General features: G+C 36.8%; 1 protein-coding gene and 1 long non-coding RNA gene across 9 annotated transcripts in view; one reads left to right on the top strand and one right to left on the bottom strand.

Annotated features, from left to right (window-relative positions):
- Positions 1-413: 413 nt before the first annotated feature.
- Positions 414-26246, bottom strand: part of LOC124971982 (uncharacterized) — a 192954-nt gene continuing 167121 nt past the window's right edge. For 6 of the 8 annotated variants that reach the window (XR_007106413.1, XR_007106414.1, XR_007106415.1 and 3 more), the window contains one exon: positions 414-905. This is a non-coding gene — a long non-coding RNA (uncharacterized LOC124971982). Of the gene's footprint in view, positions 906-20294; positions 21448-26246 lie in introns of those variants that run through there. The other 2 variants (XR_007106411.1, XR_007106412.1) reach the window with 2 other exon arrangements.
- The window catches only part of Nrk (Nik related kinase), a 126288-nt gene continuing 125668 nt past the window's right edge, over positions 25627-26246 (top strand). Inside the window, exon 1 of the mRNA XM_047536046.1 lies at positions 25627-25794. Coding sequence (XP_047392002.1) covers positions 25738-25794 — 57 coding nt within the window. The 5' untranslated portion in view covers positions 25627-25737. The remainder of the gene's footprint in view (positions 25795-26246) is intronic.

Here is a 26246-nt window from a genome sequence, read left to right on the forward strand (position 1 = left end):
GCATGGGCCTCTCTCTGTGAAGGTCAGCTTCTTCCAGTAAGTGTGCAGTTCCACAAGTGACCCATGAGGAGAACTGAGCAATGCTGCAGAATATGCTTATTTCAGATTCCAGGGTAAATATACCTGCTTTTGTAACCAAAATGCAAAATCCAGAAAAACTACTAAGGAGTCCTTGTCACTTTAAAAAAGTGGGAGTCAGTAAGAGGAAGAAGTAGAGGTTCTACTTGGACAGTTTCCTTTGTGCTTTCAGTGGCTACCTATAGTAGAACTAGTGTACAAAATACCTACTATGTTCCAAGAACTATGCACATGCTTTTCATATGTCATCATATCTAATCTTCTTGATATTTCTGTTAGATATATATCATTAGCCTTGTTTTATAGGAACAGAAATCAAGGCCTGTAGAAGTGACTTGTATATTAATAAAACATAACCAGATATGGCAGAATTCAGAATCAAATCCAAGAGGGCTTAACTCCAGAACTGAAGGTTAGTCAAGAGATTCTCAGTCAAAGAAGAAAAAGATACAATGATTCTCTCTGGAGTTTGAAAGAGTAAAGGAGAGTATTAAAGATTTAACAGAAAGAGACAGAGAATCAGAGATGAGACTGGCAGACTGATTTCGGAATAACATTTGTGCCATTCATTAATACAAAGTGTTTCCCATTCATTAGCTCAGTTAATTCCTGTAATAACCCAGGAGGCAGGTATTATATTCCCAACAATAAACTCAGATATAAATATAAAATGCTTTACATTTTTTTTTCTGGAATGTCCAAGTCCTTGCTTCTTTCTGTTGAAAAGTTCTCCTCCCAGTCAGCAGTCTTGTACACCACTTAGTCTCATTTCTTAACCATCATTTTAAAATGCCACCCAAGAAGCTTAGGAAGGAGACCACCATGACCTGAAAGGAAAGAAATTGGAAACTATGATACAAGCCTGATTATTTAAGTTCTATTGATTGGAAGAAAGATGTTAACCTTTGAGCAGAGACAGTTAAAGTCTCCTATAACTTTTCACTTCAGTGAGTTACAAAGATAGCAGGCAGATAGAATTTCCCTTGTTTGAGAGGCAAAAAATTAAGAAAATTCACTGTTAGTCTTTGAATGCTTTTAAAACATACTTTTAAAAAGCTACAAAAGTAGCTTTTAAAACAGAGCTATTTTCTCATTTTTCTTCTGGATGCCCTAACCTATCGGTAAACAAGTTTCAGCTTCATCTCTCTGTAAAAGGTTAGAAACCATTTGGGGAGAAAAAGTTAATAGATTTAAATGGCCTTAAAGAGAATACCTCAAAAAACAAGTCTTAAAAGAGACGGAAAAAAGAAGGAAAGACCTCCAACATGGTTTTCAAAGTGGAAAAAGGGGGAGGAAAACAATGTTGAATAAAAACAGAACAGCAACAAAACTGTGAGAATCACTGAGATGGGCAATGTTTAATGCAATATGTTGTAATGTAAACAAGTTTATGTTATTTTAATGTGCTTTGAATTAGGATCAATTGACAAAATTGTTGGATTTCTCCAACCTGGGTTCCCAGTTTGCTTCCTCAAACCCGGACATATTCAAAATATTTTATTCCTCCATTTTTCCTAGTAAAACTTCTTCATCCTGAGTCCCATTCTTTTAGTAGCCTGTTTTCTACTAGATATAATTTGATAAATTCAGTTAAGTTATGGAATTTAAAACTTAGGATGAGTTATTACACCCCCCCAGATGTTTACATGTTTTAGGAGAAGATTTCAATAAAGACTTAGTCCAAGGAATGAAAGGATATGGTGGGAATTTCAGGAACTGGAGCAGGTCAGTTAGAAAGCCATTGTGGGACAAGGAGGGATTTCAGCAAATTTCATTTCACAGCCTGGATGCCTACATATAGTGGTGCTCCTGCTATGGCTGTACAAATTACTGAAGAACAGAGCCATTTTAAAGTCAATGAATTACATTATACTATACAACAAAGCAATTACAATAATAAAAATATAGTCTCAAGGACTTCACTAGGCAAGAAATTTAAAATCCAATACTAATCAGAGTTTGAGAGGAGAAAGACAATCTCCCAATAACATAGATTCCCCACTTCCCATACCCAAAAATACATTTTCAAATAAACATGATCAAGTAGTATTTTAGAGTAGGGAAAATTAAGGATATTTTTCTTCATAAGAAGGCCGAGATAGCTGGGTGTAGTGGCACACTCCTGTAATCTCAGAGACTCAGGAGTCTGAAGCTGAAAGATCCAAGTTCAAGATCAGCCTCAGCAACTTAGTAAGATCCTCAGAAACTTAGGGAAACCCTGTCCAAAATTAAAAATTAAAATAACTGGCAATGTGGCTCAGTTGTAAAGCACACCTGAGTTCAATTCCCAGCACCAAGAACAAAAAGGAGGAAGGAAAACTAGGGCAACTATTGTTGCTTAACAGAAGGGTGCATGTTAACCAGAACATAGCAAACATATAATGTAATATTCAGTTACGTAAAACTATTCATTTTAAATGAGTGCCCCTTTATAACAGAGTTAAGCCTCCTGTTTCAATCCCCAAACCAGTTATCTGGCCAAGTGTACATATACAGATAGAGTAGAGATCAGCAAAATCCTTCAATTCCTCGTAAAATTGCTGCTATCACATTGCCAACAGCCATGTGTCCCAACAGTTCAAACAAACAGTAATATTGACAGCATAATGGAAGCAACCAAATAAACATAGGAGAAAATGTTTGAAACTCTCAACTGAAATTGAAACAAAATCAAAATAGAATGATTTGTTTTCTGTAAGAATGCCTGCAGAAAACATTTAGATATCAGGGATATATATTTAAATTGTACATTTAGAGAAGAACAAAGGTATATAATTAGGGAACATTTTTCCTTCACTGCAACTTGGGATATCCTGATTCTATAACAATACATATATTATATAATACATTTGACCCTTCAATGTCAGTGAATGTTTATAAACTGGACACTAAAAAACAAATAGCTATATACCAAAGTGAGGCTGCATTAAATGGACCCAAGTATACTTTTTTCCCTTTAAAATTTAACAAAATCAATAAAATGTAGTATTTATTTATTAATACAAACTTGACTTGCAGGGTTTCTTCTTTTGGTAAAGTCTTTGTTTTGAAAACACTTCAAATGTAAATTTATATGCTACTATTTAAATTTTAATTTATAAGTGTAAAATATTTAAATAATATTTTTAAAATATTGTACCAAAACAGAAATGCTTCCATTAATTGAGATCCTCATTTGCATTGTTGAAATTAAATTCCAGGCCAAGGGCATAAACCCAAGGGAGATTAATTCTAGCCCAACAAGACAAAAAATTAATCAAAGAATTTGGTAACTCCACAAGACTCTGAAAATATTGAGAATTGCCCTTAAAGGAAAATTCAGCATGTGAGTATATTTGTAAAGACAAATAGCAATCCTCCAATGACCAGTAGTAGTTGAGAAATAATGTTGGGATGTTGTGTTTTGAGCATGGAGACTAATCTCATGCTGGAAAGGTACACATGGCCCTCTTGAAAAACCCAGAAACATTGTGAGACAGGCTACTTTTACATGAAAGAAAGGATAAATATTTCAAAATAAAATACCAGGAAGTCCCATTCCATATGATTAACAAATAATATGAGTGAGACCTGAAGCTCATTCCAGGCTAAGGCAATGGGACAGACAATGAGTACAATATGATTAATGTATTAAGGTCTTCCTGTTTCAACTTGGCTGGTCTAATGGGAAATATTAGGGAAAGGAAGAGACAGAGAAATTGTACAACTTCCTTTTGGTGGAATCCGTTGAAATAAACTCAGGTGTTTAAGAGAAATTTGTTAAAATCGTCTTGAAGTAAGGGTATATAAATGGCAGATATACTAGCAACATTCTTTGTCAGAAGATCCATGAAGAAGGAAAAGTCAGTGTCTTTCCCCCTTGTTGATGCAAGACCATTAAAACTTAAGATCTGAAAATCCATGCCTATACTATACAATTCATAATGAAGCAATGAGGACTATTTCATTCACTTGAACACTGATGACAGCACAATGGTCAAAACAGGTAGAATCCACAAATCAAGAAAATAGATGACTACACTTTTAAATTCTGTTGCACCACTGAGTAAAGTTTATTTGCCTTCAAAAACTACTATCAAATTAAAGGTTAGTGTCTAGTAGTATAAATGTTTAAACACCTTGGAATATATGGTAGTAATTATCTGAGGAGGGGTGATCTCCCCTTTCCCACAAAAGGTGCTATTTAGCAATAGAACCAGGCAAGATAATTAATGAATAGAACAAAATATTATACTTACATTAATTCAATGATATAAAAAGAAAGATTGGGCTTGGAAGAGGTATTCTTTGTTATTATGAATTGTGAGTGGAATATGCATCCTAATTCATGGTGTGTATATTAGGATATCATGAAAATACCATCTGTCTCCTTCCCATTTCACTTGCCCATCAACCCACAAATACCTCTCTCATCTATCTTACTAATACCTACATTCCCAGTTATTGCTTTATTCTTTCTTCTTAAGATCCTACCATAATTCATTAAGAACACAGGCTTGAGGGGCTGGAGTTGTAGCTCAGTGGTAAAGTGCTTGCCTAGCACATGTGAGGCACTGGGTTCAATTGTCAGCATCAGGTAAAAATAAATAAATAAAATAAAGTATTGTGTTCATCTATAACTAAAAAATTGTAAAACAAAATAAATAAAAAACACAGCCTTGAGTCATTCAGACTCATGTTGCAATCACTTCTATATCACTTATTAAATGAATGACCTCGGAAAAATAAATGACCCTCTCTGTGCCCATTTTCCCAAACTTATAAAATAAGAGTGACATTACTATAATAATAATTCCCCATTTAATTATCACATAGGTAAAATGAAATAATATATTTGTCACAGTGTCAGGAATAGAGTAGTTTCACAATACATTAAACTATTATCACCTCCAAGGTGAATAAGCGTATTATATTTAGCTTTAGTGGTCTTTTTCTGAAGAATTTATCAGCTTCTTTTTTCAGAGAAGGTCTTGTGGAGGTGAAAATGCAGACAATAACCCAGGTTATTGAAGAAGATATGAATGATGAAGGAGCACCTCCAATGTGGATGAAGAGAGGAGATGCATGAATAGTGATCAATGCAGAACTAAATGCACGCTCAACTTCACAATCCCTCTGCCTTCTATTTCAGATATTCTCCAACTCTTATGTAAATAAGGTTTGTAAGAATTTGTTACTTTGATAAAACAGCAAAACTTTTGTCCCCATGTGCAAAATGTTAAAATCTAAAAGTAGTGTATCAACAGCTATAGTTAAAAGGAAGGGAAGTTCACTAGCAAGCATTTTCAATCTTTCCACAGCTATAATTCATTCCCTTGCTTAGATCTAATGTGACTTAGTATATTTTTATGTTTCCTGGGAAAATGGTGTTTTTGACAAAAGAGAAATACAAGCAATATCCTCTTTTATTCCATTTATTTTATATTAAAAAAGTGATCTTGCTTTACTGCTTCACTTCAGTCCCAGAGCAGTTGGACCTTGACTGAAGAAATATAAGGACTCAATTAAATGACTAATATTTCCTTTAACCTGACTTCAGGACAGAACCACATATGGGAACATCAGACAGGTCTAATCAAAAGTCTAAAGATTTAAAAGTGATAAAGTCCTCAAAATCATCACATGGTGAAATTAAGTATCCATAGTTGACTATTCATGTGACTTGAGCTTGTTATTTAAGTTACTGAGGCCTTAATTTTTCATATGTACAATGGGTTAGTACATCCTTCAGTAGTCAATTGAAGATTAAATGAAATGTGTCTACATCTGTTAGTGTAGTACCTCCTCACTAATGGTAGCAATTATTATTCTTGATGAATTAATTTACACAGCTTGATAGCATCATGGTACAATGGAAAGAGAATAAATGTTAGAGGTAAAACAAATTTAATTTTGAATCCCAGACACCTATGTTACTTTGGGGAAAGTTATTTAGCCATCTTGAATTTCTGTTTATTCATCCACCAAACAGAAAAAATTAGCATAGGTATCACAGGAATATTATAAGAATGAAATGAAATAATATATGCAAAGAGAAGAGTTTAGAGCAAATGTTTTTTTTTAATTTTTATTATTATTGTATACAAATGGGATACATGTTGTTTCTCTATTTGTACATGGAGTAAAGGCATACCATTTGTGTAATCATATGTTTACATAGGGCAATGATGTTTGATTCACTATTTTTTCCCTTCCCCCCCACCCCTCCGACCCCTCTTTTCCCTCTATACAGTCCTTCTTTCCTTCATTCTTACCACACTCCTTATCCCTAACCCTAAACCTAACCCTAAACCTAATGCTAACCCCTCCCACCCCCCATTATATGTCCTCATCCATTTATCAGTGAGATCATTCGTCCTTTAGTTTTTTGAGATTGGCTTATCTCACTTAGCATGATATTCTCCAATTTCATCCATTTGCCTGCAAATGCCATAATTTTATCATTCTTCATTGCGGAGTAATATTCCATTGTATATATATGCCACAGTTTCTTTATCCATTCATCAACTGAAGGGCATCTAGGTTGGTTCCACAATCTGGCTATGGTGAATTGAGCAGCAATGAACATTGATGTGGCTATATCTCTGTAGTATGCTGATTTTAAGTCCTTTGGGTATAGGCCAAGGAGTGGGTTAGCTGGGTCAAATGGTGTTTCCATTACAAGCTTTCTGAGGAATCTCCATACTGCTTTCCAGAGTGGCTGCACTAATTTGCGACCCCACCAGCAATGAGTGTTCCTTTTTCACCACATCCTCACCAACACCTATTGTTGCTTGTGTTCTTGATAATCGCCATTCTAATTGGGGTGAGATGAAATCTTAGGGTAGTTTTGATTTGCATTTCCCTTATTATAGAAGAAAAAGTAGGTACAAATCTTCAACTTGTTGGCTTAGGATCAGACTTCCTTAACAGGACTCCCATAGCACAAGAAATAAAAGCAAGAATCAACAACTGGGATAGATTCAAACTAAAAAGCTTTCTCTCAGCAAAGGAAACTGTCAGCAATGTGAAGAGAGAGCCTACAGAGTGGGAGAATATCTTTGCAAATGTTTAATAAATGTCAGTTCTCTTCCATTCTGCACTTTGCTAACTGCTCCTTAATGTTTAAGGAAGATTATTACATTAGTGGGGAAAATTCTTATTTAGAAAAGCTTCCCCACAAGCCAATGAAAGAGGATTAAAATAGAACAAAATGAAGTATAAGATTTAATTATCAGGTAGCATTCTCAGTAAATATCACTGTTTCACTGATAATTGTCTGACTAACTTACAAAAGGTCCATTCCCTTTATTGATATTCTTTCTCATATCCTTTTTATTATTTTCCTACCACTTGTAAAAACACACTGGTATTGTTTTTGTCTATTTGTCATATAATGAGTGCTCCATAAACTGTCTAAATGAATTAATCCCACTTCCTTCCAAGAAAGTCAAACATCATTCCATGACCTTTTCCTACTTAGAATGGTCCATTCGTCTCTAAAAGTATGGCAGATAGATTCTTTGTTTTTCTTTAGTGAAATAACTTTTTCCCACTTCCTACTTCCTTTTCTTTTCCTTTTTCCTTTTTTTCTCAAAGTGACAGACACTTCTGACCCACCATCAACTGTAGGACATAGATTTTGAATTTCCAGTAAGTTAACGGTGAGAGGTTTGTTCAGAACTATTCACAATACTCTGCCCATCTTCTGATGAGAGGCATATTTACACCAGAAAGTTGATAAAATACTGAAATCTGCAGATAAGAAGTCTACAAGGAAACTACATTCATAATTTTAGTCTTATTAAACTCTTTCCCCACATTTACTCAAATAACAGAGTATGCAGGACACAAAACTAAGCCCACAGGTACTGAGAAATAGCTTTGCTTTTATGCTTGACAAAAGATAACTCTGACCCAAATCCTCATCTTCAAAAGATTGACTAGCTGGAAAGATACCACCATGTCAACCACCAGAACATGTGGAAGATGAGTAAGTAACACTGTCAAGTAGTTTTCTGGCCTATCAGATATTTCCCTACAAAGAAAGTCTTGGAAGCATCTCCTGTTTTTCTTCAATCATAAGCTTCCAAAAATCATTGACTTTATAGCATTTTATTGAATAATTCAGTTTTTCCATAAGTGTGTACCTACTATGTGTCAGGTACTGTGCCAGGAACTAAAGAGCAAGATTTTGCTGCCATGTATCTTACTGTCTCTATATTGAAGGACACAGGGCAAAATGATAATTTTACAGAAATCAAGAATTAAAAAAAGGAATGTCTTGGAATGTACTGCAGTGTTTCAGAGCCTTTTAGCAAAACTTTCCATTGTTAAAATCATTGACACTAGTATAATCTTTCAATCACTATAATATCTTAAAAGTTACATATTTATTATTTTTATGAGAGTTGTTAATTGTGTAGAAGATGCCCCAAGCTGTTGGAGGATGAATATGTTATAGAACAAATGTTGGCAAAGTGGACAAATCTTTGGCGTGGTATGTGAAATAAAGAAGAGCCAGGTTTAAAAAATAAAAGAATCCAATAAATGCAGGCTTGTTCACTGAATGCTAGAATATTTGAATGGATCCTTATTACAGCATAACTTTGTGCCAGATAAAAACAGTACATGTATGGTATTGAATAGAAAAATAACTCCAAAAAAGTCTTAGACATGAGCCCGCAATGACCAACCTATTTTGAGTTAAGAGAAAGTAGAGTGGTTGTTGAAGTCCTTCAATTATGCGGATGATAAGTTCTGAAATCTTTGAGATAGCATAGATCAGGGACTGGTGTTTGTATCATCCACAAGCAAAGAGTGTCTTTTACATTTTAAATGGTTAGAAAAATGAAAAGAAGAGCAATATTTCATAAATGAAAAAGCAAATGCCATTCAAATTTCAGCATCTGCAAATAAAGTTATTTGGAACACAGCTATGCTCTCCTGCTTTCATATTGTCTCTGGTTGCTTTTGTGTTACAATGGCACAGTGAGTAGTTACAACTGAGGCTCTATCACCTGCAAATCCGAAAATATTTACCATAAGGCCATTTGAAGAAAAAAAATGTACTCACCTGTTCTATAGACCACTGTACCTTTGAAATTCCACAGAATTGGATCCGAGTCCCACTCCACCTTGAAGAAATCACACTCTTGTGGGCCTCATTTTTTTAGGCCTTTATTTTATTCATTTATTTATATATGTGGTGCTAAGGATTGAACCCAGTTCCTCACACATGCTAGGCAAGTGCTCTACCACTGAGCCACAACCGCAGCGCACTGGGCCTCATTTTTTTATGTGAAAAGTGGAGATGTTAATAGAATCCTCATAGAATTCGTATGAGATAATGACTGTAAAACATAAGTGCTATGCTTGTCATGTCTTAAACATCCAATAAATCAAGCCTACTTATTACAAATAATCTTCTCTGAGTCTGAGACATAATGCTGAGATATGTGCACTAGAAAAGTGACCTAGATGGCAGTACTGTTATGTATTGGACCAAGAACCTCTTAGCTGAAATCTAAGAGACTGTTCAGTGTTTACTTTTCTTTTTCTTAACCCAAATTTAGCATAAAGACTGTTTTTTAGTAGGTTGCTAATATCTACAACCATCTCCATGAAAGCATATTGCTACAATGGTAAGTTAATTCCTCAGCAGATGATTATTATGCTAATCTAACTGGGTAGTATGCAAAAATGGTGACTTTTTAGTTAGCACATTTTGCAGTGTTGCAGTGTTCTCATCAGTCTACCAGAGGGCTAAAGTCAAGTCATATACAAAGGAACAAACCAAAAACAAGAATTCTGCATATGTCCATTATATTTATACTTATATTTATATTTATATTTATATAAATTTAATGGACCTGGAAAATATTTTCAACAAATATGACCAACAGATGGTTACTTCATATAGAATTATAAGGTAAATAATACGATACCCTTAAAGGGAATAAGTCTACACATGCAAAGCTCAGACTTAAATTTTTGTATATATATACCTCTATATACTTTGACTATTAACCATGGTTTTAAATGAGATTTTACCACTTCTGTATTTTTTAATGAAATTTGTTTTTTCTTTGTGTTTTCTTTATCCTAACAGCTAATGAAGTTGAGTGAGTGATTTCTCATATATTGATTGCCTATTTACATATTTATTTCTCTGAATTGCCTATTTGTAGTTTTTGCCCATTTCTCTATTTGATAGTTTCCTTTCTCTAGCAATTTATATGTGTAATTGTCTATTAATGACAGTTGCCATTTGTTGATAATTTATGTTGCAAACATTTTTTCAGGTCCATTGAGTGCTTGTTTTGTTAATTTTACTTTGTCTTAAAAAATAAATGTTTTATTTTAATACAAATTGATAGGTATAGTTTCTATTACATTTTTTTCTTATTTCTCCCAGCCCCATACTCCCTCCCCACCCTTCACTCCCCTCTGACAATATATAAATCCCAATTCTTCCCTTGATCCTACCCCATTATGAATCAGCATCCACATATCAGAGAAAATATTTTGGCTTTGGTTTTATGGGATTGGCTTATTTCATTTAGCATGATATTCTCAAACTCTATTCATTTACCTGCAAATGCTGTAATTTCATTCTTCTTTAAGGTTGCATAATATTCCGTTTTGTATATATACCTCAGTTTCTTTATCCATTCGTCTACCAAAGGGTGTCTAGGTTGGTTGTACAGGTTAGCTATTGTGAATTGGGCTGCTATAAATTTGATGTGACTGCATCACTGTTATATGCTGATTCTAAGTCCTTTGAGTACAGAACAAGGTGTGGGATAGCTGGGTCAAATAGTGGTTGCATACCAAGTTTTCTGAGGAATCTCCATACTGCTTTCCAGAGTGGTTGCACCAATTTGCAGTCCCACCAGTAATATATGAGTGTACTTTTTTCCCCACATCCTCACCAACACTTATTGTTGCTTGTATTCTTGATAATTGCCATTCTGACTGGAGTGAGATGAAAGATTAATTTTGATTTGCATTCTTCTAACTGTTAGAGATGTTAAACATTATTTCATATATGTGTTCATTGATTGTACATCTTCTTCAGTAAAGTGTCTGTTCAGTTCCTTAGCCCATTTACTGATTGGGTTATTTGTTTTATTGGTGTTAAGTTTTTTGAGTTCTTTATATATCCTGGAGATTAGTTCTCTATCTGAGGTGTATGTGGTAAAGACAGTTTCCCATTCTGTAGGTTCTATCTTCACGCTACTGATTGTTTCCTTTGCTGAGAAGTGTTTTTGTTTGAATCCATCCCATTTATTGATTCTTCATTTTATTTCTTGTACTTGAGGAGTCTTGTTAAGGAAGTCAGGTCCTAAGCTGACATAATGAAGATGTGGGTCTACTTTTTATTCTATTAGGTGCAGGGTCTCTGGTCTAATTCCTAGGTCCTTGATCCACTTTGAGTTGATTTTTGTGAAGAGTGAGAGATAGGGGTTTACTTTCATTTTGCTACATATGGATTTCCAGTTTTGCCAGCATAAATAGCTTTTACAATGTTGAGGTATATTCCTACTATCCCTAGTTTTTCTAATGTTTTGAACATGAACAAGCACTGTATTTTATCAAATGTGTTTTCTGCATGTATTGAGATGATCATATGATTTTTATCTTTAAGATTATTGATGTGATGAATTACGTTTATTGATTGTTGAACCAACCTTTCATGCTTCAGATGAACCCCATTGATCATGGTGCAATATCTTTTTAATATATTTTTGTATGCAATTTGTCAGAATTTTATTAAGTATGTTTGCATCCGTGTTCATCAGGGGAATTGGTCGGAAGTTTTAGTTCCTTTCTGTGTCTTTGTCTGGTTTTGGTATCAGGGTAATACCAGCCTCTCAGAATGAGTTTGGAAGGTTTCCCTCTTCTTCTATTTCATGGGATAATTTGAGGAGTGCTGGTATTAGTTCTTCTTTGAATGCAGCAGCAGAGAATGCATTTGGTCCTGGGCTTTTATTGGTTTGTGGGCTATTGATGGAGTCTTCTCTTTCTTTGCTTGAAATTGATCTGTTTAAATTGTATATGTCCTCCTGATTCAGTTTTGTATATCATCTGTCTCTAGAAATTTGCTGGTGTCTTTGAAATTTTCTATTTTATTTGCGTATAAATTTTCAAAATAGTTTCTAATTATCTTCTTTATTTCAGTAGTGTCTGTCGTGATAGTTCTTTTTTCATCACAAATTTTAGTAATTTGAAACTTATTTCTCTTTCTCTTTGTTAGTGTGCCTAAGAGTTTATCAATTTTGTTTATTTTTTAAAGAATCAACTTTCTGTTTTGTCATTTTATAATTTTTTTAAATTTCATTGATTTCAGTACTGATTTTAATTATTTCTTGTCTTCTACTACTTTTGGTGTTGGTTTGTTCTTTTTCTAGGGCTTTGAGATGTAATGTCAGGTCATTTATTTGTTGACATTTTATTCTTTTAATGAAGGAGCTCATTGCAATGAACTTTCCTCTTAGCACTGCCTTTATAGTGTCCCAGAGATGTTTTCTCAATTTTCTTTATATATATATATTTTTAGTTGTTGATCAATCTTTATTTTATTCATTTTTTTATATGTGGTGCTGAGAATTGAATCCAGTGCCTCACATATGCTAGGCAAGTGCTTTACCACTGAGCCACAACCCGAGCCCAATAGTGTCTCAGAGATTTTGTATGTTGTATCAGTGATCTCACTTACCTATAAGAATTTTTTTTATCTCCTCCTTGATGTCTTCTGATATCCATTTGTCATTTAATAATGTATCATTTAGTCTCCAGATGTTGGAGTAACTTCTATTTTTTATTTTATCGTTGATTTCAAATTTCATTGCATTATGATCTGATAGAATGCAACGTAATATCTCTGTTTTTTTGTATTTGCTAAGAGTTGCTTTGTCGCATAAAGTATAGTCTATTTTAGAGAAGGATCCATGTTCTGCTGAGGAAAAAGTGTATTTGCTTGTTGATGGATGGAATATTCTATATATGTCTGTTCAGTCTAAATTACTGATTGTTTTATTGAGTTCTATAGTTTCTTTGTGTAGTTTTTATTTAGAAAATATATCCAGTGGTGAGAGAGGTATGTTAAAGTCCCCCAGTATGATTGTGTTGTGGTCTATTTGATTACTGAATTTGAGAAAGGTTTGTTTGATGTACATAGATGCTCCATTTTGGGGGGCATAAATATTTACGTTAGTCATGTCTTGTTGACATATGATTCTTATAAGCAATATGAAATGTCCTTCTTTATCCCTTCTGTCTAACTTTGGCTTGAAGTCCACTTTCTCTAATAGGATGGAAATCACTGCTTTTCTATGCTGTCTGTGAGAGTGATATGTTTTTTTCCCATCCTTTCACCTTCAGTCTGTGGATGTCTTTTCCTATGAGATAGGTCCATTAAATGCAACATAGTGTTGTTGGTTTTTTTAAAATTCAATCTGCCAGTCTATGTCTTATTGATTGATGATTATAGGCAATTAACTTTCAGGGTTATTATCAAGATATGATGTGTATTCCCAGTCATTTTGGTTTACTTTTGGTTTATAACTTTTCTTGGTTTCTGTTTCCATTGGGTTTTCCTTCAGTGTACTTCTTCACTTTGCTGATTTTCATTGTTATTTTTCATTTCATCCTCATGGAATATTTTGCTCAGAATGTTTTGTAGTGCAGGCTTTCTTGTTGTAAATTCTGTTAACTTTTGTTTATCATGGAAGATGTTTATTTCATCATGAAATCTGAACCTTAATTTTGCCAGTATAAGATTGTTGGTGGGTATCCATTTTCTTTCAGAGCTTGGTATATTTTGTTACAGGACTTCCTAGCTTTGAGGGTTTGGGTTGAGAAAGCTGCTGAGATCTGAATTGGTCTCCTCCTATATGTTATCTGATACTTTTCTCTTATGGCCTTTATAATTCTATCCTTACTCTGTACGCTAGGTATTTTCATTAAAATGTGCCTTGGTGTGGTTTTTTTGTAATCTTGTATATTTTTTGTCTTGGAAACCTCTTGTATTTGATTCTCCATTTTATTCTTCAGTTTGGGAAATTTTCTGATATTATATCATTGAAAGTATTGTCCATTCCTTTGGTTTGTATCTCTGTGCCTTCTTCTATTCCAATAATTCTTAAATTTGGCATTTTCATATTATCTCATAATTCTTGGTAGTTCTCTTCATGGTTTCTTACCATCTCCACTCTGTGGTCAAATTTATTTTCAAGATTATATATTTTGTCTTCATTGCCTGAGGTTTACTCTTCCAAGTGATTAAGTCTGTTGATGATGCTTTCTATTGAATTGTTGTTTTTGTTTATTGTTTCCTTCATTTGAAGGATTTGTTTTTTTCAGAATCTCTCTTTATTGAAGTAATCTTTTACTATCTGCATTTGCTCTCTTATCTCTTTATGGAAATGTTCTTTTGCTGCCTGCATTTGCTCTCTTATATCATCCTTTACTTCACAGATCATTTTAACTCTGTACATTCTGAACTCCTTTTCTGACATTTCTTCTACTGTACTGTCAATGAATTCTATTTTTGTCACATCTTGGCTTCTTTGGATCAGTTTCTTCCCTTGTTTTTTCATGTTGTTCATATGTCTTCCCCTCTAGCAGTGCAGATCAGAGGTATTACAGTTTCTACCCTATACACTTATAGTTCATGCAGGTTTCTAATACCTCACCTTTAAGGGGGAGATCACTCAATGCAAACAATATGCAGCCTTGAACCCAATAGCTCCTAATAAGACACTTACAGTTTTGCCACAATAAACAGAAATGATGTTTTCAATGATTACCTACAATATCAACAGCAGGTTTGCAAAAGGGTCTACAGTTTCTAATGGTGGACAAAGAGATAACCATAGCGGAGGGTATAGGATGTGGTGTTTATGTTGTAGGAGGTGAAATTTAGAGGTATTAAATTGTAGGAAGCATGAAAGAAGAACCAAAAGAAGTTAGCTGTTAACAGGAGAAAAGAGAGAAAGAGACTCTGTGGAAACAGAAGAGAGGAAACTATAGAGAGTAAAATAAAAGAGAAAATTGTAAGAATAAAAGAATATACAACAAAACTGTAATGTACTATTCAGACATCACAGTCCTCAGGAGCCTGATGCATGAAAAGTACTTGGTTTCAAAAGTGTTGGGGGAAGTGAAAGTGGGAAAAAAGAGGGAAAAAAAAACTCAAAGCAAAATCGCACAATTGCTTCTGTTAGAGTTCAATATCTTCTCTGCTTCCCTTCTCATCCAATATGTAGGGTTGTCTGGAATTGCTGACATTTACACCCTCAGGATGGTGAAGGTCACTTGGTGTTGGGTTTCCAGGCCCTGGTCTGTGCCCCAAGATGGAAGTTTCCCCAACTGTAGATGGAGATGATGGCAGCAGAGGTAACCCAAGATGGCAGCAGAGGTGTCCCAAGATGGAGGCAGCCCCTTTCAGAGATGGGACATCAAGGGCAAGTTGTGCTGTGTCATTGAGAGGCCTCTTTGAAGATGTAGTGCTGTGGTAGGCGGTGCTGTGGCAGGTGGCTGCCTCCAGGCCCTGTCTGGTGTCCCAAAGTGGAGGCTACCATGTCAAAGGGGCTAGGGTAACAGCTGCAATGTCCCAAGATAGAGGTGGCTGAGGGAGCCTGCATTGGTAGATGGAGCCCTCAGTGCTGAGTTATTGGTTTTTATGTGTTCACACCTATCAATATTTTCTTAAATCTTTTAATACAATTAGACCTATAAGTCTTCATATTTATATCATATTAAGTGAAATAAGGTAAGTTACTGAATAACAAATTTAGTATGAATCTAACTTATTATATCTGAAAAAAGTCAAGGAAATAAAGACTATGTTTGTGTATATTTGCATATATTTGTCTGAGCAGAAAAAAAAAGACATGGAAAGATAAAATCCCAAACTGCTAATGCTATTGTTTGGATATCACAGTGTCTTCCAAAAACTCCTCTGTTAATGTAGGAGGTGAAATGATTTGATTATGTGTGCTATAACTTAGTCAGTAGATTAATCCATTGAATGGAGAAATAAATTGAATGGAAGACTGGGTGTTGACTGTAGGCAGGTGGATGTGGCTGTAGGAAGTAGGACTCTGCAGGCACACCCTTGGGGAATTATTCCCCTGGCTTCCCCCCACCACCTTCCTTTGCTTCCTGGCTACCATTATGTGAGCAGCTTTCCTCTGCCATGCTTTTCTCCCACGATGCTCTTCCTCATCTTGAGTCCAGAATGCTGGAGTCAACTGAACACGCACTGAACCTTTGAAATTGAGCTCAAAATAAACTTTTCTTCCTGTAAGTTGTTCTGGTCAGATATTTTGGTCACAGAGATAAAAATCTAACTAATACTAGTAAAATGAACAACTGAGGAAACTTTTTTTTACACATCCCTGATTGTAAATGATGTTTTGACTACTATATTTTAAAAAATACATAAAGGGAATAATCTTAAAGAATACCACCACCACTGTGATTTCATCATTCTGCATGGAGGAGAATGTGTATCATGTGGGTCAACACCACCCTTTCCCACAGATTCCCCCTGGAAGCACTCTAAGGTAAATAAATGATTGGATATGTCCCATAACTTATAGTTTGGTGAGTAGTATAATCACTCAGACACATCTCAGAGGTGAAGCACTAGCCACCTCCCGCATACTCACACTAACTGACCTTGAAGACCCTCCTCAATATTCCAATACTACAAAGAGCTAAAAGGAGAAGATGGAAGTAGATATTTGCAGAATGTGATGAGTGCACTTAACATGGTAGTGCCTAGTGGGTGGGAGGAGGTTAAGGAGAGAGGGAAGGAGTGGTGGCGATGTTTGCATTGCTTGCTGCTTGCTCCACATATAAAAATAGCTAGTTATGCCTTTGCATTCTAACTGTGGGTAGCATTTGTTCTGTGACCTTATATAAAATGTGGTTTTGTGGGTGTGACTTAGGGCTAGTACATGCCCCTATACTAGAAAGAGAATAGCAATATCTTCTAGCTAAGTAGTGAGAGACCGCAACATAGAAAAAGAATAGTAGTTGTGTATCTTCTTTGATTTGGAAAAGACAGAGTTGCTTTAGTTCAATCTCTCTTCTAATCCACAAGATTTTTAATAGAAATCTGGGGCCATTGATGATCTAGTCTCTGCTTGAAATATTTCCAGTTATAGAGAAATCTCTCCTCTAGAAAGCAGCTAATTTTTTAAACTGATGGTTGTTAAAATGCTCTTCACTTAATTTCTCTGAATTTTATCTTTTTATAGCCTATTGATTTTCCTTCCTTACAACACCCTACTTAATATTATCTGAGGATAGCTTCCCATCTCCCTAAGCCTTCTGTACAAAATGCTATATGCCTCCAGACCCTCAACCCTTCCAAATACATCATTACTTCCAAATTATTTCCCTGGTTGGAGACAGCTACAATCGTTTAAATTGCAATACTCTGAAATAGTCACACCTCCTCAAATATCTTTACTCAGTATAGGGTGCAATTCAGACAATCGCCCTTGATTGGGGTGTTTTATTGGTCTCTCTGGTATCACTGCAACACTAGATTAACATTACCTGTTTACGTTAGTTTTCTCACATCCCATGTTTATGGACTTGTTTGTTTTCCGAACTCAGCTACAGAGTTTCACATTTATCTCTGTAAAATGTTATCTGGTTGGTTTAGGACAATAATTCCAGGCTCTTACATAGTGTAATTCTCTCCAGAATGGACCTGTGGGCTTTATTTCTCCATATCAAGCCCAGTGGGAATGCAAAAAGCCATAAGCAAAAACAACAGGAGAAACGAGGCAGCCAAAAATCCAGCATGAGCTGGCCATCCTCTGTGCTTATTCCTTGCTCCATTTCAGTTTACCCCCTGCCTCCTTTTCTTAACCCTATGCTCATTCATCATTCTAGCTTCCTGTCAGCTCCAGTCTCATCTCTAGTTTTATCTTCTCAGCTTTTCTGCTTCACTGCCTCCCAAACCTAGGCCCAATTTATTGCTTGTCTCCCCTACCCTCTTCTGGCCTTGGGACCCTTTCCTTTGAACTAACCCTAAGAACTAACTCATGTATCAGCCCCATCACTTCCCTAGCTCTACTCCCTTCTTTCTGTGACCCTGGTCAGAAAACTACCATCAAACTATAAATTACTAATTCTTCCAAGTTTGAGTTCATCAACAAAAATTATATTTGTGACTTTTACATTGTCACCTAAAATATTGATAAATAAATTGAACACTGAGTCAAGGATAAAAAAACATCTGAACCATGTTCGTTTTAGAGTTTCTGTCCTTAGTTTTCTATTTATTTTTTCTTAAGTTTAACAAATCTGATTTCTTGGATTTTTAGACAGTTGTATTGACCATTATCATATTTGTTTGTATAAATTCAAATTTATCTTAAAATACTAAATAAAATTAAATTTCAGTCCTGAAGTTGTAATGTTTCAAACACTTGGCCACATGTTTCTAGTGGCTGTCATACTAGATATAGAACATGTTCGACATTAGCAGAAATTTCCATTTGGCAGTGCTACTCTAGAATATACAGGGCTACTTCCATGTCCTCAAGATCTGACAAATGGTTTCCCACATGCCCAGCAATCTGAACGACCTAGCTAGAAGTTTCGGAGCTTTTAATGACTTTAAACTTATAAATTATATAAGACCATTTCTTTTGCATGCTATCGGTCTTGTAGGGCAAGGCCTGATTCAGTGTGGGAGGAAACCACATAAGGTGAATACCAGGATGCCTACCTAGTTCATTGGGGATTATATTGACAATTTGTTATTGCATCATTAAAAACAGGAAATAAACCAATTTGTCACGGTACATTATTAGTAAGTCTCTGCTTGTTCATGGGAAATATCTTTCAGGAGCCATCTTCATAATATTCTGAGAGAACTTACCTTATAACCAACATAAATGTATTAGTATATACTTTCTGGAATCTCTCATTTTTCCTGTTTTTAAAATTGAGATTTTGCTTACTTCTAAACTTGTGGCCCTTTGACTATGCTTCAGAGACTACCAAAACAACCACATTTGCAGATTTTTAAAATTTTGTTATTGTAGTTTCAATTTTAAATCTGTCATTTTTCTGAGTCTAGATATTTTTCCCTAAGCACAAGAGCTGTGTATTCCCTATGAATGCATTTTCCTTTCCAAACTTTGTATAGTACCTCACAATAAAATTTATCTGTATATATATATATTCTCCTATATTGAAGGATTTCTACTGAATGTGAGATGGATGGGATACTGCTGTATACATATGCATGCATGAATATATTATGATTTTAAGACACCTTAGTTCTATTGTATTTGACAATTAATTCTATTGTATATGACTATGCCCAGAATTCACATATTTCTCTATTTAAATGTCCAGAATAGTTTTCAAGGTTTATCTCACATATTTTATAATTTTTAGGTCACTATCTTTTCCTTATTGCTCAGAATTAAATCCAGAGAGGCAACTTTTCTATTTCCTTTATCTTTTAATAAATGAAATTGTGAGCATGTAAATCTATGAACTTCTTATGTTTTACTTTTTCTCTTAGAAAAAAATTTAAGTGAATAATTTCAGGATGAATTAAATTTATATATTTCACTTGAGAAGAATTTGTTGATATACATTTTAAGTAGAAACTGTGAATAGTGTGGTCTAATTTTTGTTTTAAAAATGAAAACAGAAGGAAAGAACAAGGACTGAGAACTCTTCATCTGTGTGTTTACACAACAGTTGTGGCCATGGAGAACCATATAAAGATATACATCAAATTATTAATATTGATTATTTTGAGGAGTAGTGGTGGCTATATATGATTGAATGGAGAATGTAAAGATTATTACCTTTGGCAACATTCACTTTTGACTGCTTTTGACTTGTAACAATAAGCACATATTAATTGTATAAAATTTCTAATTTAATAATTTAAATTATTAAAATATATTATTATTATTATTTTCTCCCCTAAACTGTTACGATCTGGATTTAGGAAATTTTGTGACATATACTCATTAAAAATTACATCTGTTTCTTCTCTCTTTTTATATCTTCAGTCAATAGGATATCCATCCTGCTCATGCGATGTATTCCTTTTTTACATAGAAAAGTAATTTCTTAGAGTTCAATGCTAATACTACTTCCTCTTATGAACTTCTATTCTTTTAGTAATCATATTATCTAGTTTTGCATTTCCAGTTGCAACTGTTAGTTTTTCAAGCTTCAGTGATATTATGGAGATTTCACACACAGACACTCATGCACACACACATACTTTTCAAGTTTACTGTGTTCTCTTTATGTTGTATATTCAGGGCTAAATCCAAGTTTTGTTGAGTTTAAAGCATTTATAATTTAGGAAGTCCATTTCTTAGAAAAAAGAATATTAAATTATTTTTACAGAAGTACTAGGGCCATTTCTAAGGCCTTAGAATTGCAAGTGAGAGGAACTGAAACTTAAGACTCATTACTGTCACAGTAAATGTGTTCCCATGTACATCTGTGTCAAGCGATGGTGGATGGATGAATATCCTAAATTTGCTGAGCTGGAAAGTCAAGAACAAATTATTATAGCCTCTAAAGGGAGAAAAATCTAAGGAAAAAATGAAAGCCTCAAAACCAACTTCAGAAATCTATCTGACTTTTTGTTTTAATTTCCCCTTTTTAGTTCTCTTTATAAAACAATTGCCTTTTTTAGAGTGGCATTCCAGTTTTCAATAGCTACAAGACCTGTGTTCTTCTAGGATCAAATTTCCAGGGCCCCATTTTAGAAACAAGCATAGCTTGAATCATGCCGAGCTTAAGAGCATTCCATGACAAGCAAACAGAAGCTTTTCAAACTATGGTCAGAAGTCATATTTCATGACCTTTAGCCTGAGAAACATTAGGTAGAGGAGAGGCACATAGGAAATATCAAAACGTAGTGGCAGTAAGAGTGTTAGGAACTATGGTAGAAATCCTACAGTTGCAAAAGTGTCTCAATAATGAAAGAAAATGTCAAGAAAGGCCTTTAGCCAAGTGGTTCCCAAAGAAGGTTCCTCCGTTTAATAAGACTTCTTGAGGCTCTTTCAAATATATAGGCTCCCTCAGCCACTTACAAGTATATTAGAAAATATTGAACCTGGAATGTTTGGAATCACAGATATGTGAACACTCTTTTCAGGAAGATTACTATATAACATTTTTCACTATTCCTACCCAGTGTTGTAGACAGCAAATTAGTAGTAACAGAAGTTTGTGAGACATTGATTCATTTTCACATGTGAGGTATCAGAGAAGAGGAAATCCAACAAGTGATGGAACTTTTTGTGTACAGTAGTCTTTCTTGATCCGTAGATTTGCTTTCCACAGTTTCAGTTACCCACAGTGAACCATGATCTAAAATATTAAATGGAAAATTCCAGATATAAACAATTCATGAGTTTTAAAAAATTTCCATTGCAGTATATTGTTAGACTTGTTCTGTTTCATTGTTAGTTATTGTTGTTAGTCTCTTACCACACCTAATTTATCAACTAACTATATCTTTGGTATATATGTACAGGAAAAAAACTCACATATATATTTATATGTGTGTGTGTGTGTGTGTGTGTGTGTGTGCGTGCGCACGTGTGTGGGGGGGGGTTTCAGTACTATACTTGGTATCAGACATTCACTGGGGACCTTGGAAGGTATTCTTTGAAAATAAGGGGGAGGCCATTATGCTTGAAAATTTTAATAAAGAAATTTGTGAGATTCAATCTTTAAATACACATCTATTAACATATATTACAAATCTTAAATGTGTATGTGGGGAAAACAGAAGAAAAACAAAAAAACAACCAGGAACCTTTCGAATCTATATTTTTCATGATACACATGTCTTGGTAGTATAATTTCTCCAGAGTGTGGTGATTAGCCGCTTATAAGAAAAGATGAAAACATAGCTCTTTGTGTATAAAGATGGAAGTACTGATTTCAAAGTTGCTTTTCCAGTAAAAGGCACACTGATGGGTGAGAGGGTAGGTGTTATCGAGGAGCAAAGAATAGAGAGATGCACACTGGTCCCCTGGGGAATCAAACCCATGCCATTGACACCATGTTTACAGTACTCCTACCAACTGAGCTAACTGGCTGTAACCTTGCCATTTAGTATCTCAGGTCTGTTAAGCACCATTGCTCACAAACACAGCCTCCTTCAAGTCCTCACTGAGTAAGGTTTGTTCCCAGTCAAAAAATCTCTCTGAAAGAAATAGGAATGGAATTTTATTTTTTTAAAGTATTGAAAGTGCTGCGGTTTTTTGTTCTAAAAGATTCTTAAGCTTGAAATCCATGATTTTCTCCTGTGAGGTGATCCACTTGGTGATCTCTGCTCAGGAAGTCATTGGCTACTCTTAGGTAATGACTGGGTTCCATTTCTTTTTATAAAGTCCATGTTATTTCTGTTAGGAGGGCTTGAGGGCTGAAACAGGGAAGGGGGAACTGGATAGCTCAGGGGCCTAACTAATGTCATCTGATCTCTCTTACCCTGAGGCTTTTTGAATTTGGCTCCTCTTCACACAGTCTCAAAATATGCACAGGTCCTTCAACAGTCATTGACAAGTGGGCTTTGGAGTCAGACTGCCTGAGTTGGAAGCCAGAATCCTCTAATTACTAGCTGTGAAGCTTTAGGGAAACGACTTCATCTCTCTGAGCCTTCCTATGCAACTAGGCTAATAATAACCAGGAATTTTTAAGAAAATTAAATGAGAATATATGCAAATCACTTAGCCTGGAACATTCAGTAAGCATTCAATAAAAGGTAGCTATTAAAAATAAAAAAGATCAAAAGCTAGAGTCCAGGGCTGTAAGATAACAGAATGCAGTGGAAGAGAAAGGGGTAGAAAAATATGGGATGCATAATGCTGCCAGAGAGATCATTCGTGGTTAAAACACAATCTGACAAATTCCTGGACCCTGTACAGACTAGGATTATTTTTGTGGAGTTTGATATCAGGAGAGAAAAAAAAGGGTCATTCAGGAGAGGAGAGGGGAGATGCTGATTATGGGGTGAGGGAAGGAGAAGTCCTAAGTTGTAAAGTAAGTTCCCTATTTCAGGGTTGTACTTTAATCTGAGCCTCACGCTTAGGGGCCATCTATTTGCCTTCTGGTCTGCTATCCCTGCTGACCTTTCCGAAGTAAGCCACAAAAATTCCCATAATGCCAGCTTACAAGGCAAAGTTTCCATGTTCTTCCATGCCTCCTATTTTCTTGAAAATAACTTTAAAAATGTATGTTCTCTGTCACGTTCTGGTTAAACACCTAGCTTCCCTTCCTCCTACCCAGGGGGGTCTCTCCTGATAATGTGACTAATCCCTATGGAGTCATGAAGCCGCTAGCCTCCCACTGAGGCTTACAACTAGAGAGCCCAGTGATCTAACCTGGATTCTTTTGCATGGTCTGGACTTGCCCCCTTAGACAGGCTAAAACAGTCTGCCATGGGGACCACGGGGCATTTCCCCACACATTACATGCAGGAAACCACATTGTTAAAAAAGTGATTTTATGAACGCTTCTTTTCTTTAGCGAAGATTCTCTTTAGAGTTTCTTTAAATTCATTTCTTGACTTGGTGACTATTTCTAAAAACTAGACGTGTATATAAAAGTGCATCTTTCTATTAACTGGCTCACCTGCCCTTTTCTAGCTATGAAATGCTAATTTTCATACTGACATTAGAGCAGATCCATAAGAACTTTACTAATCACCAAGGAATTCTTAAACTGTTTTAAAAGACAAGATTTGTGTGGTGTGTGGTGGAGTTATCAAGATGTGAATTCTTGGAAAATGTAATTTCTGTAATAGTAAATATCACATTTGAATTAAGAAGAAAATTCGATCCAGGACACCTAGGTTTGTTTTGGGTGGGAGGTGGTGGTTGGCTTTCTCCGCACCCGTTAACAGATAATTTTCTTTAGCGAAGACCGGGTTCCTCAGGCAGACTGTGGCCATTACACAGCTCACGGAGGCTCCGAGGTTTAGGAATGTAAAGAGGTCAAACTCAGGCAGTGAAATAGACACGAAAAAAATAAAACCCACTAATGCTTAAGATAATAATTACAAAAGTTAGAAGAGTGGGTCAGAAATGGTGAGCGCGAGAACAGTGGCAAGAATTATTCGTATAAAACTTCTTAGAGAAGGTTAAAAAATAATTTAAAAAGAAACGGGAATAAACACCCCTCACTTCGCGTTCCGACCAAGCGTTAGGATAAGCGCGATGCAGTCTGTGAGCTCCCGGAAAAGTAAGCGGCTTCGGGATATTTTCTAACGTGCTTTTTGCAGTGCAAGAAGAGCTTAGAATGTGGTTTGTTTTTCCGCACTGACTCCCTTTACCATAAATGCTTCAAGGGGCGCCAAACTTAAGGCTAAATCATGTTTGTCCGATTCTTTTAAATCTTCTGTTAGCCCTACCTGAGCTTTGGCTGGGGTGGGCGGGGAGCAGAGGCGAGCAGCATGAGCGCGGGGAAAGGTTTTGCACTGAATGTTCGAATGAATGAAACCCGGCCCGAACGCTGGAAACTGGGAAGCAGGCAGGAACTTTCTCAGCGAAATGCGAATGCAGCGTCTGTAAATTTAGGACCCAGGGCGGCCCGGGCTGCAGAGACTGTCAGTCTCTCTTTACCCCAAGCACCTGTGAACAGGTGCTGTTCCGAGTGAACGACCCGGGCCTAGTACCAACTAGCCCCCGGGCCAGAGGAGATGTGGCCCGCCTCGAGGAAAGTTTCTAGCGTCTCTGTCCGTTCTGCGAAACCCTCTGCTAGTGGCTTCGAAGGCCGAGCTGTGGCAGCCCTAGGGCTCCACTCCTCCGCTCAAACAAGGGCTTGCCTAGGTTTGATCCCTAATCTGGTGGCAAGTCTTTTCCTTCTCTAACTTGATGAGTTTTTGCAATAAATGGATCAGTAAAATCAGAGGAGCAGAAACAGAAAATAGACTAGTAGAAAAGTCACAAGACAAGTGTTTCTTGGGGAGACGAGGGCTGTTTGGACTGTGGCAGAGCAGTGGGGCCCAGACTGGGAGCGGCGCAGAGCGGGACCGGTTTTCCGGGGCTGGCAGCTGCCTAGAAAAAGTTTCCTGTGGAACGCTCTCCAGCGGGGGCGGGAGCGGCGGGCACAGAAGTGGACCTGGGAGGGGGCGAGAGGGCGGGGGCGGGGTGAAGGCCGAGAAAGGCCAGCTAGCAAACCGTTATAGTCCTTCAGCACCTCCCTTGGCTAGTGGCCCCCCTAGCCTGCCTCCCCGCTGCGCGGCTGCCCACCTGGCGACGTGACGCTGCACCAATCCCCTTCGAGCTGCTCCCGGGCCCCTTCTCCTTGCACCGCCCCCCTCCTCACCCTGAAAGAGGCGCACCCTGCTGGGGCAGACACTGCGCTCTGGCTGCGGAGCACCCCTCTAGCTTATTCTCCAGGACCAACGCTCAAACTCTTCTCTTGCCTTAACCAAACTTATTTTCCCGCCTCTCAAACTTCAGCTTCCCTCCACTCGCAGCTCTTTGCCCTCCACTTTCCCTTCCTCTATCTCCCACTCCACAAACCCCGATCCCCACTCCTTTCTCCCGCCCTCTCCCTTCCCCTCTCCTCCCTTCAACTTCTCGTCAGTTTCCACTGATTCCCCTCGCGCTCCCAAGTCTGTCGCCAGCTCCTGTTCCTCTGGAAGCCATGGCAGGACCTGGGGGTTGGAGGGACAAGGAGGTCACAGATCTGGGCCACTTGCCGGTAAGTGGAGGACGCCTGTCACCCACTAAGTACTCTATTTCTGCAAGTTCTGAGCACAAGGGAAAGAGCAGCCTCATTGGAGCAGGAGTCGGCCAGGACTTCGACTGGACAGCAGGCGCGGGAGTGGACCTGGGAAACTGGCAGGAGGAATATATACCCCCTGAGCACCCGGGACCGCGTCAAGCTCCACCGAAAAGCAAAGGGAAAGGGGGGCGGTGGGGCAGAAAAGGTGTCAGTGGTCCCTAAACAGTGGTACATTTTCTAAAGGTAGCCTGCTTTGTCTAGCGGTGCTTGGGTACCTGTCCCAGCGGAACTCCAGGAAAGGCCAAAAAAGTGCGAAGTCGCTTGACTTCCTAAGAGCACTCCTTCCTCTTAACAGGCTGCCCCAGTCTTTTTCTTCTTTTGCCAGCGGAGATGCCTGTTCGTCGGGTGACCTTTACTTTTAGGTGACT

This window comes from Sciurus carolinensis, chromosome X (genome assembly GCF_902686445.1).
Source record: "Sciurus carolinensis chromosome X, mSciCar1.2, whole genome shotgun sequence".
Classification (NCBI taxonomy): domain Eukaryota; kingdom Metazoa; phylum Chordata; class Mammalia; order Rodentia; family Sciuridae; genus Sciurus; species Sciurus carolinensis.